This window comes from Carex rostrata, chromosome 2 (genome assembly GCF_964058835.1).
Source record: "Carex rostrata chromosome 2, lpCarRost1.2, whole genome shotgun sequence".
In the NCBI taxonomy this organism is placed as follows: Eukaryota; Viridiplantae; Streptophyta; class Magnoliopsida; order Poales; family Cyperaceae; genus Carex; species Carex rostrata.
The window spans coordinates 8,199,538-8,218,034 of NC_135919.1; the positions used below are offsets into that span (position 1 = coordinate 8,199,538).

Here is an 18,497-nt window from a genome sequence, read left to right on the forward strand (position 1 = left end):
TCTTCTAAAAAGTTCCACCAAAATGGTCAGGAGGACCGCTGCTGTCACATGTCAGGAGACCCACTGCTTGTTAGTTTACTGTAAGGAGAGATCACCTGAAGAAATAACAAACAGGGGTCGGATACTCGGATGTCTGAGACTCGCTACAGGATTTGTTTGGTTTGTACCTGCCGCAGAGATACTGGGGTGCGAATTTGTGGTCTAGAATTAAAGTGTGAAAAATATGTTAATTTTGTGTTATATGAAATAATATGAATATTGAATAATAAGAATAATGCTAATGGAGCAAATTGTTGAGTTCCGCAAAATAAAGATTAGTGATATAAGAGCATTTACATCCCTGAAACTCTTGACAGTTTCTAAACCAGTTTTAGGGATGCAGATGAGTTTCTTATTTAGCAACTTTGCTTCAAAGTTTTTTAATAAGAAACCGTTTATAAACTCTGACGTGGCCAAATAATTCGCTGAAATTCTTCTCTCTTGTAATTTATTTGCTGATGTGGCAATTAAGAAACTCTAATTTTAGTTTCAGGGATGTGAGGATTTAGAAACTTTCAGAAACAAAATTTCTAAAAATTAGTTAACAGTTATTTATAAATTCCAAGAGTTTTACGGATGTAGATGCTCTAAGGTTATACGAATATTAAATTTTAATATTTTATTAAAAATATATATTTAGATTATTCTCTCCAACATAGAAACTTTTTTTTTTATATATATCCATAAGAACTTCTTGGAGATTATTATCAAAATTAACTATTTCTCATTTAAACTCACATATATATATATTTTTTTAATATAATCAATTAAAATAAAGATTAATATTAAGAATTAAGAAGACAATTATTTTTTCTTACCTTCAAACATTTGTCTTAATTTTACAAAATTAGTAAGTAGGGGAAACAATTACTAAATTGGACAATATCTTTTCCGATCAAACTGACTTTAAACTTGTTTACGTTCTCTGCTTCTCTCCATTTCCAAACTTCTCGTTCCTTTTTTAGTCGTATTTTCTTTTCTCACCCCATTATTAGTGATTTATTGTCTCTTTGTTACCGCGTGATTTATGTTATATGATGTGGCAGTCGTAAGCATAGTGACAAATGAATTATTCGGATTCGGTTCGAAGAGATCAAAAATTCGTGATTCGGGTATAATTCGGGAATGATTCAGAATTATTCGGATCAGAAATCTCAGTCCTGCAAGGGAGCAAAAAAATAATTATTCTTGGAAAAATTTTAGGAAAAATTCGTGAATAATTCGGAAAATTCGGAAAAAGTTCGTAAAATTCGGGAATTATTCGGGTTTAATTCGATCAAAATTCGGTCAACCGAATAATTCGGCGTTCGGTTCGGCATCGCCTCAAAAAAGAATTAAATGGATATAATTCGGATATCTTGTCACTATGGTCATAAGTTAAGTTTTTATATACTGTGTTACTAAAATCGTAAAGAATGATCACAATATATTGGTAACATCATGACCGATCACTTTTATTAATATCGTTAATAATGATCACGACACGTCCAATACTGTGATCAAACGTTATATGACTCGTTACTTTTGAACATGTAAGTCATATTAGTTACCTGAGGAGGGATCCCCTTACATCTTTTTGGTGACACAGAATTATATTCTTTATTTTTAAAGTTTTCAAATTTCAAACAGTCGATATAAACCATTTAACATGATGGATATATTAAAATGTGCTTGCAGATCAAATTTTATATTTTTTTGAATTTTTTTACTATTTATTAAGTATTTTACAAAATCGTTATTTTTAGATCATTGATTTTTTGTACACATCTTAATAAATATTAAAAAATTTCATCTGCAAATACATTTTAACATATCCATCATGTTGAACGGTTTGGATCGACTGTTTGGACTTTAAAAACATAGAGTGTAATCCGATATCACCATAAAAGAGTGTAATTGTATCCCTTCTATTGTTACATTGAACTATTTTTTATTTATTTTAAGTTTGTTTAAGGAAAAAAAATTGAAAAATAAAGAAAAAATGTTAACAAAAAAAAGTGTGTATATATAAATTTATTACCTAAATTTGATTTGCTGTGTAGAATAAATAATAATATAAATTTTATGTTATTTTAGTAACACATGTTGTATCATGTGCTATGTTACCCTGACACTCGTAGAAAGCCATTGTACCCGTGTCCGATATGTATTCAACACCGACACGCCTCCGACACGCGTACGATACGTATTAGACATGCCAGCTGGCGTGTCCCTACCAGTTTGATACGGTCTCCGACACCTGGTTGACCCTGCCGATATGGCTTGATACGGGCGGGACACGCCAGCTTGGTGCACCGTGAGCTGTGAACCGCGTGTAGACCAGTGAATTAATCAAAAAATGGTGCTAGCTGCAGGGATCGAACCTGGGAATGGGGTTAAATGCAACAAACTCCGAACCACAGTACCAACTTATTTTTATGTTATAATGCCGCAAGTATTGTATTTAACTAAATGTTATACGAAATTCTTTATTCATAATTTTTAATATTTAATTTATAAAGAAATTAATAATATAATTAAAATAATAAATATATAATAGCTGTGTTGTATCCTCTATTTTTGAGAATTACCGCGTCTCCGTACCCGTGTCGTATCCGACACGATACCCGTACCCGTATCCATGCAACGTAGATCATGTGCTATGCTGTAATCATATTGGTTTGCGTATCGCGTCGTATCATTTGTTGAAAGGATAATCACATTAAGTGGATAGACGGCCATTTTTTTTAATACCCAAAAAAAAAAATTATAAAAATAACCTCCGATTTTTTTATTTTTTATATATGCTCCGACCACTGGGCTCCGATTTTTTTATTTTTTAATAGCCCGGGCATGACGCGGCTTGCTTGAATTTTCGCCCGCTCCACAACCCAGCGGTCGGGGCATATATAAAAAAAAAGATAATCGGAGGTAATTTTTATAATTTTTTTTTTTTTTGGGTATTAAAAAAAATAGCCGGTGGATAGACATCACACCCAAGTTGCGACACAATGAATATACATATCGTACCGTACCGTACCGTTTTATCTTATGACGTGTCCGTCTCACTTTTTAACATCCTTATTTTAAATAAAAAAAAGTTGGAATCATTGCACAAGTCAACTTATACTTTTATTTCCCTTTTGGTTTTTACCTTATTTTTGTTATTTTATATTTAGCAAAGCTCATAAGTCATAACTATCTAGTTGTTAAATTAAGTGAGCTAATATTCTACAGAAAAATAGCTAGTTTCAAATTTGTGATGAAAAAAAAACAAATCTAAATCAATAAGCTATGATGTCTATATATATATATAAATTCCTCTTTTTCAGAGAAGCCGTCGGCTATCCTTTGGACATTCTATATATCACCTGCTTTATAATTAGCACCATGAAACCAATCTTGGAACAAGCTAATAATATCTTTTAGTCTTTTGATATTCTGAAGATCATTTCCTTTATATTTAGTTATATACCACCATCAAACTAATCAAGTTAGCAAAGAGTAATATCTTTACTCTCTTGAGATCCTGAAGATATCCGTACCATGTTTACCAAAATCTATGTTTTTTGAGAAAACTATAAGGGCTTGTTCGGTAACAACTAAATTTTGTAGGAATGAGAAATTTTAATATGGGAATGGGAATTTCAATTTATCAAAATCAAAGTTATTTAATCTATGGTAAATTTTAGAATATAGGTGTTCGGTCAATACACAGGAAATTTGTTAGGAAGTTGATTTTTTTTTTTATAGAAGATGTAATACTAAAATTAAATTATATTAAGCGTATTGATACTAATAACTGATTATGATTAATATATACACTTAACTTAAAAATTAGTCTTGTGTTTTGTTCAATTAAAAATTTCATGTACTTTTAAATTATATTTTGTTTAATTATTTTAAATTTTGTGTTTAACCAATCATTATTGTACTATTAAATGCTATTTTTGTATTTAAATGACTTTAAGCTTTGTGTTTCAATTTTTGGATTTATGTATTTAAAGTTTTAAACTAGTTGAAATGTTATTCGTATATTTAATTATGTTAAGTTTTGTGTTTCTATTTTTGAATTTATGCATTTTAAACTAGTTTAACCTTTTACTATTACAAATCATTTTATATATTTTTGCTTTTTATTTTTAAGTTAAGGTCGTGAAAATATACTTATATGCAACAATGCAAAACAGTACAAATTTATGTCTTTTCGCAATTAATGTTTTCTTGTTAGCAAAAAAAAAAAAAAAACAATACAATAGCTTCAACTCTTGGGAAAAAAAACGGAGCCTTGATATAATTTTTTTTTTCCTTACAAGTGATGAAGAAAGAGAAGGGTGAAAGAACCATGTGGGTATTGAGGATGGTATTACAACTAGCATCCGAACAGACAATGGGAAAAAAATATCGATGAAGTCATTTTTCCTCCCAAATCCAGCTACTGCCGAACATGGCCTAAGCATGTTCGGCAACAAGGGACTTTTGTGAAAATGAGAATTTTTAATATGAAAATAGGAATTTCAATTTGTCAAAATCAAAGTTATTTAACCCATCAGAAAATTTTAGAATATAGATGTTCAGCAAATATATAAGAAATTTGTTAGGATGTTGGTTTGTTTTTCTTAATCACTGATTATGATCAATATAATTGTATATATCATATTCTAAAAATAGAGATGAAATTACTAAGCTTATGTGGGATGATTATATTAGACATCAGAATAGAAACTTAACTTAAAATTAGCTTAATCTATTAAAATTAAGTGTTGTTAGTTAATTATGCTTGTTTAATAATTTCTTGTATTATTAATTGTGCTTGTTTAGGATATTAAATTTTATAAAAGATGTAATACTAAAATGCAATTTGAATTATTGTTAGTCTTGTATTTCAACTTTTGTATCTATGTATTTTAAACTATTTTAGCTTAATCACAATTTAAATACTTATTATTTTCTTCTTTTCATTAGTGTTTTTTTTTTTATTTTTCAAATTAAATATAAAAAAAGGAACACTAGACCACACTATTTTTTTTTTCCTTTTTATAGATTACACATGATAAAATAGAGGGCTAGTAGTATATGTCAAAAATTTATAAAAAAAATCATTGAAGCATCTGCCAAAATATTATTTTGGAGCGATCTGTCAAAATTATTGAAGCATCTCTCTAACCAAGATGCAGCTCTGCCAAATGGGAGAAAAAAAAACAGAGCTCTGATCAAAGTTTTTTTTTTTTCCCATGCATACACACAGTCAAAACAGTAAAGGATAGCAATTTGAAGAATTTAATTGGATAGAATACCCTTGTGCCGAACGCTTCCAAGGTAAAAATACCAATATATTACTTTTACCTTAAAAAACCCATGGGAAATGTTCTACCGAACAGGCCCTAATAGGCATAACCAAAGCCAGATAGCAATTTCAGCCTCGGAATACAAAGTTCAGCATCAATCTTACTAAAATTCGAGTAAAACACATTAATTATGGGACAATAAACTGAGAAATTTAGAATTCAATCCAGTCAGATATGAGCACAATATTAACATTCAGTCCAGTCAGATATAAGGAGCACAATATTAACAGTACTTCTCGATCGTAGCATAACCAACTCAATACCAGAAAGATTAGTATAGAAAGTAAAAGTTTGTCCTGGAAACTACAAATGCATATGCATGATAGTTAAAAACAATTATAGGCTCAACTAGTAGATATCTTACATCCAAAGAGTGTGCCCAGTAAGATGTATCATTTGTAGAGACAAGAAACAAGGATGTGAAAAACAAGACATGGACAAAACAAGGGTAGTCTATTAAGTTGCACTAAATCATGCTATCGATGGCCAGGAAACATGTTCTATTGGGTTCATCATTGAAGAATAAGCCGTTCCAGACAAGGAAAAATCATGTATGTCCAAAGATATACGGGTCCTTAAGTACTGAGTGAATAATGGCAGGTAATATTTAAAAGAGGAAGATGTATTCTAATTATGCATAGTTGAATTCAAGTCCTCAGTTAAGAACTCCCTGGTACAGCGACCTGTTAGAAGTCACCGACATGTGGATTCCATAGAATAATAAAAGCCCGTGGAGGCCATCCATTGCTGACTTGTAATTGTGACTGTGCAGGGGAGCTTGTAAGAAAGAACTGGACTTTGCCATATCCTGGAATTGACCACCTAATCCTCACATACTTATGATGAAACATAACAATAATAAATGACCAGTGAGTAGCTTCTATGTTAAAACCAGAAAAGGCCAAAGTGTCTTGGTTTGTTCTATACATACCAAAAAAAGTCTAGTTTCTGAAATGAATTATGACCATTCACAGAGACAAGAATAGGGGGCGAGCCTTAGCTGACAACAAAGAGTGAGAATTTGTTTAAACCCCCCCAACAAATGAGAATTTGAACTAATGAGGTATTACAGAGTTGCTCATCCAACAAAAAGAATCATAGGCAATGTGAAGTTCAGAATATACAAGGTTTATATTCTGAACCTCAGTAATTTCAATCAGTTGTAGTTAGGAATCATTTCAGTTGTAATCAAATATCACAACCTGACTATCTGAGAGTCTTTGTTTTTCTCAAACCTTCAATTCAATATGCATCAGAAATGTCAAACTAACACGAGCGAGTTCAGACAAGCGCGCGCGCACACACAGACATATCCACAGTCCACAAATAAAACAAATAAAATAAACTAACAGAAACAATACATACATCACCAGAAGCAATTAAATGCATGAAAGATGAAACCCGTGTGGCAAGAAATATACAATGCATCAGAACTTAAATAAGCTAGAATTAATTAACCCGAGATCTACACAAAATTATTGTAATGACAGTTGTTTTTGTAATTTCAGCATAAGAACACTCACCACAAACACACACTCACACGCACAAACACAAAGAGAGAAAAGACAGAGACCATAAACGGACCTAGGAGTTTTGGGACTGGGAAGGAGGGCGACTGTCATAATCAAGCACCTCATTGTCAGTGACAACAGATCGAGAGTGCTGCACAATGGAGCGTCCGATGGCGTTGATCCAATCCTCCTTCTCCTTCTCCGAATCAGCGATGAAGTACATGGTGTCATTCGAGGTCGAGAGTTCAAACGCGAACTGCCGATTCAGCACATCTTCAGCACCCTTCACTGTCAGACACAACGCAACCGGGATCACGCCACGTGCCACCGAAGCGCGTGTCACCACCGATTCCTTGAACCAGAAGAGCTTTCCTTGCTTCAGCACGAACCAACGGCGCCTCCACGTCTTGATGTACTCTCCTTGCTTGTTCAACCAACCTGACCGCTCTGGATTGTTCCAGAATTCTACACCTCCGCTCGCATCCTCTCCAGCGCTTGGTCCACCTACTATAGCTCTCCACAAGCTCACCGCCATGAATGAATTCTTCGTCTACTCTTTCAAACTCGATCGGATTCGATTTGGATCGATCGATTCGACCTCCTTCACTATCCAATTTTAATATCAAACTGTCTGAGCGTACGACACCAGACAAGGTCACAAGAGGAGGAAAACTAAATAGAGATCACGATTGCTGAATTTTACTTTTGTGCAGAGACGAATATAAGTACGAATTCGTATCCCCTCAAGTTATCTGCTTGAGTAGAATTGAATCGGACGGTCCGAAAATGGATTTGCACGCATTTCAAAGCACAAATAATCCTGCCCCTCTGTCATCCCGAATCCCGACCGGCTAAGAGTAAATCTGAACCGTTCATTTCAATTGTGTTGAGTCAGGTACCTGGGAGGATACGGATCCATATACGATTGGGGAATTTTATTTTTGTACGGGAGCAGGAAGAGATAACTGCAAACAGAACTTTACTGTTCAGACCGACTAGGAGAAAAAAAGGAAGTTGGGCTTTTTGGGCCATTTATGAGCACTTTCTTTTTTTCCAAAATCTAGGCCCAAATTGATTCGGTGACAACTGCTGGGGGAAGAGTTTAATAATACAGGCCCAAATAGTTCCGGTCCATCTCCTCACATCTACATATCGGACCGGGAATTTTTTTCAGTAATTGGAATTCAGATGCAGCGCAATACTGAGGAGAATGAGATCTGAGTCATCAGTTACAGTTTGATTTTGATATATATCTCAAAATGGACCCCCTTCAATATTTCAAATAGACACCAAATTAAGTGTTTTGTCCGGCCCTATTTTTGCAATTATATTATTATTATTATTATTATTATTATTATTTAATAGCATGTGGTGTCATTTTTAACAAATAAAAAATGGCACCACATTATTATTATTCAGTAAAAAAAAATCGGAATCAAATCTACTGAAATCCCCATGGAATTTAGGGAACCTGAAATTCAATATCCAACTCTCAAAGTTTTTTTATACATGAATCTCAAAGCAGACAGTTTTTTATGCACGAATTTCGAAACATATAGACGGTTAAATTGATAATTTCATAATCCTGAAATCCTGGGGATTTCAGCAGATTTGTTTCCAAAATTTTCAATCTACAAAGAAAGGGGTGGAGCCGTGGAGGGACTAGTATCGCTTTGATGAATTTTAAATTAATTTTCGGCCTGATGAATGTGAATGCCCCATGCATCGTGCGGTGCTCCCATTAGAAGTGTTTTGTGTTGGCACCTGCTTGATTATATTTCAATATTTCTATTCACTGTTTAATCAACTTCACTTCATTTTATAGGATGCATCACAATAAAATATATATGATTCACTGCACATGTGAGAAAATAATACTTTAATTTCTACAGCGGGGGAATTTGTAACATCAATATTGAAATAAAATGAATCCGACAGGAAGGCATAGAGCCGCATGGCAACCAAATTGTTCAGATTATTGTTTGTATTTTAACCTTTATTTGTGATTTATAGACTCGATTGATTATTATTTTCCGACAGATCTTGCACAATAAATGAAAAACGAATTTGATATCCCTTAAAATAATACAGCAATATAAAAACCAAGATTCAGTTAATGTCCACTTGCAATGGCAGAAAATTCAATGGATGCGTTGATAATTGATGCATGTGGAAGAAGTAAACAATAAAAAGTATGGGATTTGGAGGTTTAAGCAAATCAATGTGGTGGTCATAGTCAGGGCACATGTGCATGTGCGCCTCGTAACAAGTGGGTTTGAAACACATTTGTGAAGTGTGTTACAGTGTCCATTCTGTAGTAACATCACACACCATACATGTAGTGTACCACGTTGTTTAGGTTCAACACTTCAACAGCACATGGATTATATATTGACCTTTTGAGGAATCAATACATGATTTTGTTCGTAGCCATGCAAGCAATAATGACAAGAACCGACCCACTCACACACACTTAACACTGTTCGGTCGCCAAACAAAAATGTTTGAGTGAGTCTATGCTACTATGCATGTCACGGTTTGATATGTAATACGGCTCAATTTTTTATTTTCAAAATTCTAACGGTACATCCGAGCCATTCGACATATTTTCCATATAAATATGTACTTACAGATCAAATTTTATACTTTTTTATACTTTTTTATAATTTTTTAAAATAGATAGAAAATTCCTTAATCATAAAATTCTAGACCATCCAAAAACAGTGATTTTCAGGGACATATTTATATGAAAATCATGTTGAACAGTTAATCCGTATTACGGACCAAATCGTAATATGCATAGTACCATAGACTCACTCAAAATGTTTTGTTAAAATATTCACCGTTTGGTGATCTTTGCAATTACTGCGCTGGATTAGATATGAAAAATGAATACCCACGCAAAACAAGAAGTACAACTTACAGGCCATAAATTTACATAAAGATATAATTTTTTTTTGCTTTTACTTTGCTAAAATAAGAAATCAGTACATCCATTTAGTAAATTACCAAAGCAACACCACATCTCAAGCCAATATAATATCTGTAGCATAAGAGGTCAATTAACAAACACAAGAGACCACCATCACTATCAATATATATTGAGAAAGCCAATCAACACTCAAAAAAAAGAAAAAAAAAAAAGATAAAAAAAAAGAAGATAACTAGCGCAGCAGTTGCAGATGGCCGGCCGGTGGAGGTCAGTAGGGACCCACACTGGATTGCTTCTTCGCCTTCTGTTATATGTAACGCGTCACCAAAAAGGGGCAGAGCCGCAGAGTTGGGCTTGATGAAGACTAACTAACTTTAGAGTACTGGTGAGTAAATTCTGAGTATTCTCGAGACAGGAGGGAGGGAGAGGGGTGGTTGCTAGTGGTGGGACAGGGGAGCTGCAGCAACAGGTTCAGGCTTTGGGCATTGATAACACTTTGCAAAAAGCCCAAATGTGTCCACTTGTCTTACAAAATTGGTAATACTGGCCCACCCACCCAAGCCGAAGCCCACTACCAAGACCCACCCCACAATAAATGTGTTTAACACAAACATCCATGTCCAACTTGGAAAGAAGAAGGGGGGCTTCTCTGCAGCATTCTGCAATTGTAAATTAAGAAGTCAATATACTGCAGTAAATATCACACAGTAAAATAATGAATCTTTATGCATACCAATGATTGGTATCCTGAATTAAAATCAATGAAGAGGACTTTTGATTTCGGTTCTATAAATACATGTTTAATAAGGTGACAACTGCAAAACAAACAGTTTGCGTTTAATAAAAAAATTATACCAATAATTCAATGAGTCTATCTAAACCGTTTAAATTTGATAAAAAATCCGAATTCAATCATGATACGACAAATCACTTAGAAAATTGAAGCAAATTAGATCAAATAATCTGAATATATCACAGGACACTTGAGTTTTTTGAAATATTTGTGGAAGGGAATTGTTGAGCCTTAATTAGATAGAGAGAGGAGAGGGGAAAGGAAAGGTGCCACCGTCACCATTAATGCAGTCACAGTCCCAAGCCATGCCTCTTAAGTGGCACACTGGAACCCACATTACAAACACAAAGAAGTGGAGGAAAATAAACGAGTGGATAATAGTGAATACGATTCAATTCCAACATAGATTGACAGCCACACACCACCTTCGATGGATGTAGCTTTCACAGCATACACCACTGACCACCATTATCTCAAGTTACCAGCAGTGATTTTCCGTTTCAATTCATAATTTTTAGACTTTATACTAACTTTGATGTTCTTACAGCTCTCAAATTTGACACCATTATCTCAAGTTGTGAAAAAGCTACATCAAATTTGTTCAACATGGGTACTTTTAGCATTTTTATTGTTTATGAATATGGTTGATCTGTTATAATCCTGAAGGACCAGAGAAAAGGATGAGATTAAGAGAGAAAATTGTGGGTGTGAGATATGAAAATAGATAATTATAGGGATAATGTACTGTTGGTACTATAGATACTGTAGATAACAGGAACCAAACAGGAACGGGACCATCCGCTACAAAAGGAGAAATTTAGGCCCACAGCGCACAAAAGGACAAGTTTACCTAATACATCTTTCCATTAAAATTAACCCCCAATACAAATGAATTAAATGATTGCTACAATAAAAGAACAGCTGAAGCATATAATTATTCTCTTAAGCTAAGTTATATAGGCCAAAGTTAGAGGAAAGACATCTATCTAATTACTGGTTGGTGGGGTAAAACAGCTGATATGTGATTTTCTAACACACTTTGACAAATCATCAAGGCTGCACTGTCTGACATTTAATCATTGGCCATTGCATTTAATCACACCTTTACCTAGCACCACCAATGTATTGATTAAAGAATAATGAAGAGAAGGAACGAAGCCCAAACCTGTCTAGCAACGGCACTACGATATGTCAACATGTGGGCAAGAGAAGGGATGATGTAAACAGTGAAGCTGACAAGGAGGGCCCCCACAGCAGAGTTGATTGGTCCAAAGAAGGGGAAAATAATAGCCAAGAACCAGATCGGTATGACCACGGGAAGCCTGGCTAGGGCTCGCAAGCAGATGCTCCTGGTGTCGTGCATCCCAATCACTTTTTCCCACACAAAATAGAGCGGGGTGCATGCAAATCCAAAAGTGATGAACTGGTGTATGAGCATCAGTATCACTGCAGCATCACGAAAACCATTTTTTGGTAGCAGGGAAAAGGCGTTGGAATGGGTTAACAACATGTCACCGAATGCCCAATACATGGCTGACGCTGACGGCAAGGTCAGAGTAAACACGTACAGAGTTGCCATCAAATATATGTTCTTGAACTTCTGTGGCTTCCACATTGCATGCATTATCTCACTGTAAATTAAAACAAAATTGTTAGGTTCCAATATATCTTGATAATGAAAAAAAATTAACATCATTTTCAAGTTGTAATATATAAACGTATATATATATTCTGAGCAAGAGATGTATGAGAAATGTTTAATAATAAAAGTGAAGTGTTTTGTCAAATATAGTGTCTGGACTGTGGAGTGTGGACCAGTGATGAACTGGAGCTGGTGGGACAAATAAAAAATAAATTAATCTCCACTAAAGAAATATGGCTGAACGAACAAAACGGCCTCATGCACATGCTTGCCTGATTATGCAATTTGCTTGTGTTTAAAAAAAGCTCAAAAGTAGTTAATGCTTCTCTTTGTAAAGGTTCCATGTACATGGCCAGAGGAATCTTGTCAACTTTCACAAAATCTTATCATAATTGTAAAAAGTACTGGATCCAAAGCATAAAGCCGTTAGATGAATATAAAAAACATATTAAGTAAGATTAATCTTTTTTCACTTTGTACTCATCTAGCTGTAGTTCAGTGCTGGAAAACAATAAATTGAGAAAGATTGTTTGTGTAAATTCAATGCAATGGTTAGCAATCTTATGTCACTCTTTGAGATAAGAAGTTGTGGCGGATCCGTGATGTTTTTAGCAAAAGCAATATAACTAGTGCTGTCATAAACTTGGGAATTTTGGGATCAAATGGTCCCCAAAATCTACTTCTAATTAACCAATTAAAGGCTCAACCACAAGGCTAAGCCGAAAGACTGATCCACTAAGAATTACTTTCTAATAATCTTAAACACCTCGCACTATTCTTGTTCGCCACTTCATCACCTTTTAGTTGGTGCCTATGATCAATTGACGAGAGCAACAAGAATAGTTTAAACCACTTGCTTGGCCATATGAGGTTTCATTTCCACACTAATTGTTAATTATTACCCCTTTATAATAATAAAAACAAATTTTGAATAATTTATTTCTTGCAAAAACAGACTAGATTAACCAGCCAAATGTCCAATCAGCTTTGATCCAATGGAGGGAATAAAAGTATTATATAACAAATCCTAGGGATAGATGTACAGGTAATTTAATAAATGGCTACAGGAAGTTGGAACAGATGGAATGACATTTTATCAGAGGTCACACAAGTGAAATGCAACCAGCTGTATTACACTTGCCTAAAAAACTAGGAATTAAAATACCTCTGTGAGAGTGGTTCAAAGAAAAAACAATCACAGCATTTGGCTTTTCTACAGGAAAATGGGAAAAAAAATGGGGTAGGGGACCGGAAGGATGAAAACCAAATCTCTAACAGTGAGAGGGGTGAATTATGTCATCTGCTCCACCCAGCAAAAGCTGCAGCAGATGAAAAGCCACACTCATTTTTCACCACCACACTCTGTTCTTCTGTTGTCATAGAAGGGTGGGAAAGCTACAATAGAAAGGTAATTGGAAGCAACGGGATAGCACTAGTTATATTGCTTTTGCCAAAAACACTCTGTTCTTCTGTTGTCATAGAAAGGTGGAAAAGCTACAACAGAAAGGTAATTGGAAGGTCCATCTTGGTAGGGGTGTTAACGGGTACGAGACAGGTCGAGTGGAAGCATTTTCATACCCTTATCAATATGTTTAAAAAAACTTTATCGAACACCCTTACCGATATCTATCTTATCGAATCCGGTACACGTCGGGTAAAAAGTAAAACAGATAAAAGGGTGCCTTGAAATAGATATATAGGCCATAAATCAAACTATATTATTTCACGCATCATCCTCATATAAATATATATTTATATATGTATATTTTATAATTTTTATTATTAATAATTACTGTATAAGATAACTGTGTACGAAATACTCTTTATCCAGATCCTTGTCATGTTAACAGATGAAAAAAAAACTTCACGCTTACCCGTATTTGATAAGCTAATAAAAAATCTTAACCGTACCCGTCTTATCGAATACGATATAGGCCAAGTAAATAGGTAAAAGAGTACCATTGAAAGTTTGACACCCCTACATTTTGGCCTCCTAGAAAAAAACCAGTTGAATGTATAATTGCAAAAGTGAGCACTTGATTCTAGCTCTCTTTACCTCATGAACATCCCAGACACTATCATAGACAACAGGAATGGATTGCAGTATGTCTTTTTCTTGTGGGGGGGAAGAGTATTATGAGATTGTTTTTACAAGAAAAAGGAAGAGCATGCCAACTTACACAGTGACAGCATGGCCGCCGAAAGTGTATAAAATGTTGGTAGCACCGGTGAAGTAGAGCACTAGCTTGTCTGGACCAGAGTGTTTCACACCTTCAACCTGACATCATCATTATAAATTATACACCATTATTACAAGGAAAACATTAAAAAAAATTAAAATGTCTTATACCCTTCTATAAACTGGCTACGGAAGCAACAAAAAGTAAAACAGAGGATGAGGGTCAAGAACAAGACAAAGTTGAGGAGGGGCTCTGTATCCTCTGTTGTCTTGATTCTGTTGTGCAAATATATTATATGCATGTAAATTGAAAGTAAAGCTGTATATACCTGGCCATGTACAAGGGCAGCAACGGTAAGATACCAGGCAGTGTAGGTGGTCATAAACAATCCAAGGAATGACCATATTCGGTAATTGTGGAATGAAGGTATGAACACTGTCGTAGCACAGCAAGCTCCGAATATGTATGTCCACGTTCTCTTATCGAGATGATCATTTATGTAGTATATGTTACTGCATGAAATCATTCAAAAAGATAATCAATCTATTTTGATTAACAATTTCAGATCCAATCTCGCATGCAATGTAATTTAACCAAAATGGGGATCAAAATGCAGTACCTAGCACAACCAATCAACTGAATAACAGAACCAAAGAGAAGGAAGGTACAGTTGAAGGCAAGGCCCGCTGCCTTCCAATAGGGACCTAGAAGACCATCCAGCACCTCAAACCACTGTTCACATTTACAAAACAGAGTCAAACAAGAGGACATAAGGTCATTTCTGTAATTTCACATACAAAAAATAACTCATACTTTGCTGGAGGCTAGCATCATACATCATGCCTCCAGGAATAAAATAAAGAAAAAGGATAAGAAGGAATTTAATTCCTCCTTTTAGCACCCACTTACTAAGGGGAAAGAAAGAAGAAATTAAAGAAAAAAAAAAGGAGAGTGATAAAAGAACTTGGTAGCAATGGAAGAGGGGCTTGGAGTAAGTACCTGGATAACATGATTCTTGAAACTGACTCCCTCCTTCTCTTTACGGGTACGATACTCGATATAAAGAACACTGATCAGATACGCCGTCCAGCTGCCCATGAACCCGTAAAACAGCTGCAACAGAATACCCGACAGCATCCCGAGCTGTGAGAACGAATACGGCAGCGTCAACAGCACTTGCGCCACCTATTTTCATTTTTTTCAACATGCATTTAAATTACAACTTCTAATTTTAAGAAAAATTTCACTTATTTGCATAGGGAGAGAGGGGTTATTAGTTATTACCTGATTGGAAGCACAACTGAACCAGGCATCCCAGACAGATCCACCATGCCAGAGGATACTCTTCATGCTGAAAGAACCATGTGCTTCCTCATCTCCACCTCTCTCTTCTCCCTTGTTGCTTCCATCAATCTCCATTTCACTGGTGGTAGGAACGATCGCCTCCTCGGCTTGCTCTTGTGGCGGCATCTTTGATCTCCTCTTGAGTAATTGTTTTCTTCTGGTTAAGCACCACTAGATTCTTAATTCCCCTCTTAGTGTCAGTCCCAATCTGGGTAACAATGTAAAATATAGACACATCACCGCATGAAAACGATATAAAAAGGGAAAAAAAAAAAAAGAATTTGAACATACTCCACCAATAACTTTTGGAAGAAATCACCATCTATAGAAAACAATTTGAAACCAACCTTTGAAGATAACAGGGGAAAGAGTCAACAAAAAGAGACAGAGAATGGGACGGATATATAGTAATCAAAGCGTAATAAATACATATAAATTGTTACAACGGAATGTATCTTGAATCATTTACTGCTAGAGATTTTATTTGATTTAATACATAGCTTCCGAGGAAGGATGCACAGTGAGTTGTACCTTTACTGTAAGCGGAAATAGCGGGGAAAGAATTCACTAATTATAGCATACACGCAGTGAAAAGAAAGCACTACAGAGGTAGAACAGAGCTCACTAAATAAGCAAACCAAAACGACAAAATTGAAGAAATAAATTGTACCTGTTTTCCTCTGGCACAAAAATAAATGCGCCGGAGCAGAGATTCTCACTTTCTTCTCACGAATCTGAATTCCAATACGGCGCAAAGCGTCTCGAGATGAAAAAGAGTGTCGGAGGGAGAAGAGGAATTGGAAGGAGAGACAGAGACTGTGCTATTGCGTACAGTCTACAGCGCTTTTTAGTGGGAAATGTGGGCACCAAGGCGGCGTAAAAGGGGCTCGAGAGAGAGAGAGCGCAGAAGAAATGCTTTCTCAGTTTCTCCTTTTTTTCAACTACACACTGCGCGCACGCACTGCCTCTTATTTTTTTTCACTTAGCAGATGCGACAGTACAAGGAAAAGGGGGGAGAGATGGTAATATGGTATGGTATGGTATGCTGTTAATCAGTGAGGGAATGGGAAGCTAAGGAAATATTTCAGATCAAGGGATAACCATTAGGCTGGCCTCTTATTTATAGCAACCACGCTGGCTTGTCAGTTACCTCTCCGCATTAAGAAATGGAGCTTTGTGTTATGCACCTACCGTTGTACATTTCTCCGTCCAACCCCATTTTGTAACTTTGCATGAACGTTCCTGTATTTGGAAGTATACAATATAATTATGAGATGAGCTACAGTGAGTCATAGTGAGTCATGGAGTAAAACGCGTTTGTACTCCACGTCATATTTTTATTTTGAAAATTTAAACGATCGATCCGAACCATTAGAGGTGATCTCTATATTGAAATGTGCTTGGAGACTAAAATTTACACTTTTTGAAATTTTTTTACTATTTATTAAGCAAATTTGAAAATTGCTGTTTTGCTGTGAAATGTAAAACAGTAATCGGATCAGCGATTTTAAAAATTGCTTAATAAATAGTAAAAAAAAAATTCAAAAAAAATGTAAAATTTGGTCTCCAAGTACATTTTATTATGGAGATCATGTTGAACAGTTCGGATCGATTGCTTGAATTTTCAAAATAAAAATATAGTGTCATGGAGCACCAACTCGTTTTACTTTATGGCTCACCGTATCTCATCTCATATAATTATTATATAATTTGTTGAACTCGGGGGGGGGGGGGGGGGGGGTGTTGCTGAGTTCCTCTATAGTTAGAGAAGAAAAAAAAAAATGTAAATTCCATGCTTAGCTTCTACTATTTTAATAAAATTATATAATTGGTCTATCAATGAATTGATTGTTTAAATAAAACAACAAATATGTTTAGCTTTAAATATATCTTGCATAATATTATTTTTTTTGTTAAATTCAACCCCCGTGGTAGTAAATTTTTAGTTTCATCCCTGAACACTATTACTATAAAAGACTTAGTATTGTTATTAAAATTTATAGAAAACAAAAATATCACACGTGCATTAAATAAATATCATGATGATCTCAAGATCGGCAAAATATTCAAAAATAAAATAAAATAATAGATGCTCGATCTTCAATCTTATATTTCAATGCCAAGACCATCGTCTAGATTTTCAACATAAAAATCAACAATCGTAATTATAATTTGAGTTCTTGCTTTCAAAATTTTCTTATTAAAACTTCTTTTGAATTACATCTCTACTAGTTTAAATCAACCTAAACTAACCTAATAATTTATGTAGTTCACAAGTTGAATTAAATGTTAATTAATTGTTCTAAAAGAAATAGTATGCCATTGTCACAAATAAATATATTACAAAATCACATTGGATACTAATTTTCGTTGGTTTTAAAAAGAAAATCAAGCAGCTGCTGGGAACAATCAAATAATCAATGAATGAACGACATGAGATATTGTTGGACAGGCGAACGGTTCTCCCCAGTAGGAGACAATCACTGACAGGGGGTTTTCTTTCTTTTGTTTATGTTTGGTGTATATGAACCCGTTGCATCGGTAGTTAAAAGCCCGCGTGCAATGATGTGACAGTTCTCTATCTTCGGTGTATGAATAAATTATAAATATATTATATACCCTCTAGTAATAAAGTCGCAGTCTTTTCTTTTCCTCTCTTTATGGCGATGATGAACCCAATTAATAATAAATACATAAACCATCTATCTCAATTCTCACATTAAAAGATA

The 18,497-nt window shown here is 34.8% G+C and overlaps 2 protein-coding genes across 2 annotated transcripts; both read right to left on the reverse strand.

Moving 5' to 3' along the window:
• Positions 1-6,712: 6,712 nt before the first annotated feature.
• On the reverse strand, positions 6,713-7,545 carry LOC144572682 (Pleckstrin homology (PH) domain superfamily protein). The gene has a single exon (XM_078322345.1). It carries the CDS (start codon positions 7,410-7,412, stop codon positions 6,951-6,953), a length of 462 nt encoding a protein of 153 aa, XP_078178471.1. The 5' UTR covers positions 7,413-7,545; the 3' UTR covers positions 6,713-6,950.
• A 2,271-nt stretch (positions 7,546-9,816) lies between these two features.
• Positions 9,817-16,719, reverse strand: LOC144572689 (auxin transporter-like protein 1). Its single transcript, XM_078322355.1, has 8 exons — positions 16,439-16,719; positions 15,709-15,976; positions 15,424-15,609; positions 15,044-15,156; positions 14,753-14,936; positions 14,425-14,522; positions 11,768-12,233; positions 9,817-10,468 (listed from the first exon to the last, which is right to left on the reverse strand). Exons 2-8 carry the CDS (start codon positions 15,892-15,894, stop codon positions 10,247-10,249), a joined length of 1,455 nt encoding a protein of 484 aa, XP_078178481.1. The 5' UTR covers positions 15,895-15,976; positions 16,439-16,719; the 3' UTR covers positions 9,817-10,246.
• Positions 16,720-18,497: the final 1,778 nt, after the last annotated feature.

Bases quoted from the DNA above. Each gene is read 5' to 3' on its own strand.
- LOC144572689 (XM_078322355.1), bottom strand. From the start codon at position 15,894: ATGCCGCCACAAGAGCAAGCCGAGGAGGCGATCGTTCCTACCACCAGT. The intron at 15,610-15,708 runs GTAATAACTAAT...AAATGAAAATAG, and splicing joins TCAGTTGTGCTTCCAATCAG to GTGGCGCAAGTGCTGTTGAC. The intron at 14,523-14,752 runs GTATATACAGCT...TGATGATGTCAG, and splicing joins CTGCCCTTGTACATGGCCAG to GTTGAAGGTGTGAAACACTC.
- LOC144572682 (XM_078322345.1), bottom strand. From the start codon at position 7,412: ATGGCGGTGAGCTTGTGGAGAGCTATAGTAGGTGGACCAAGCGCTGGA.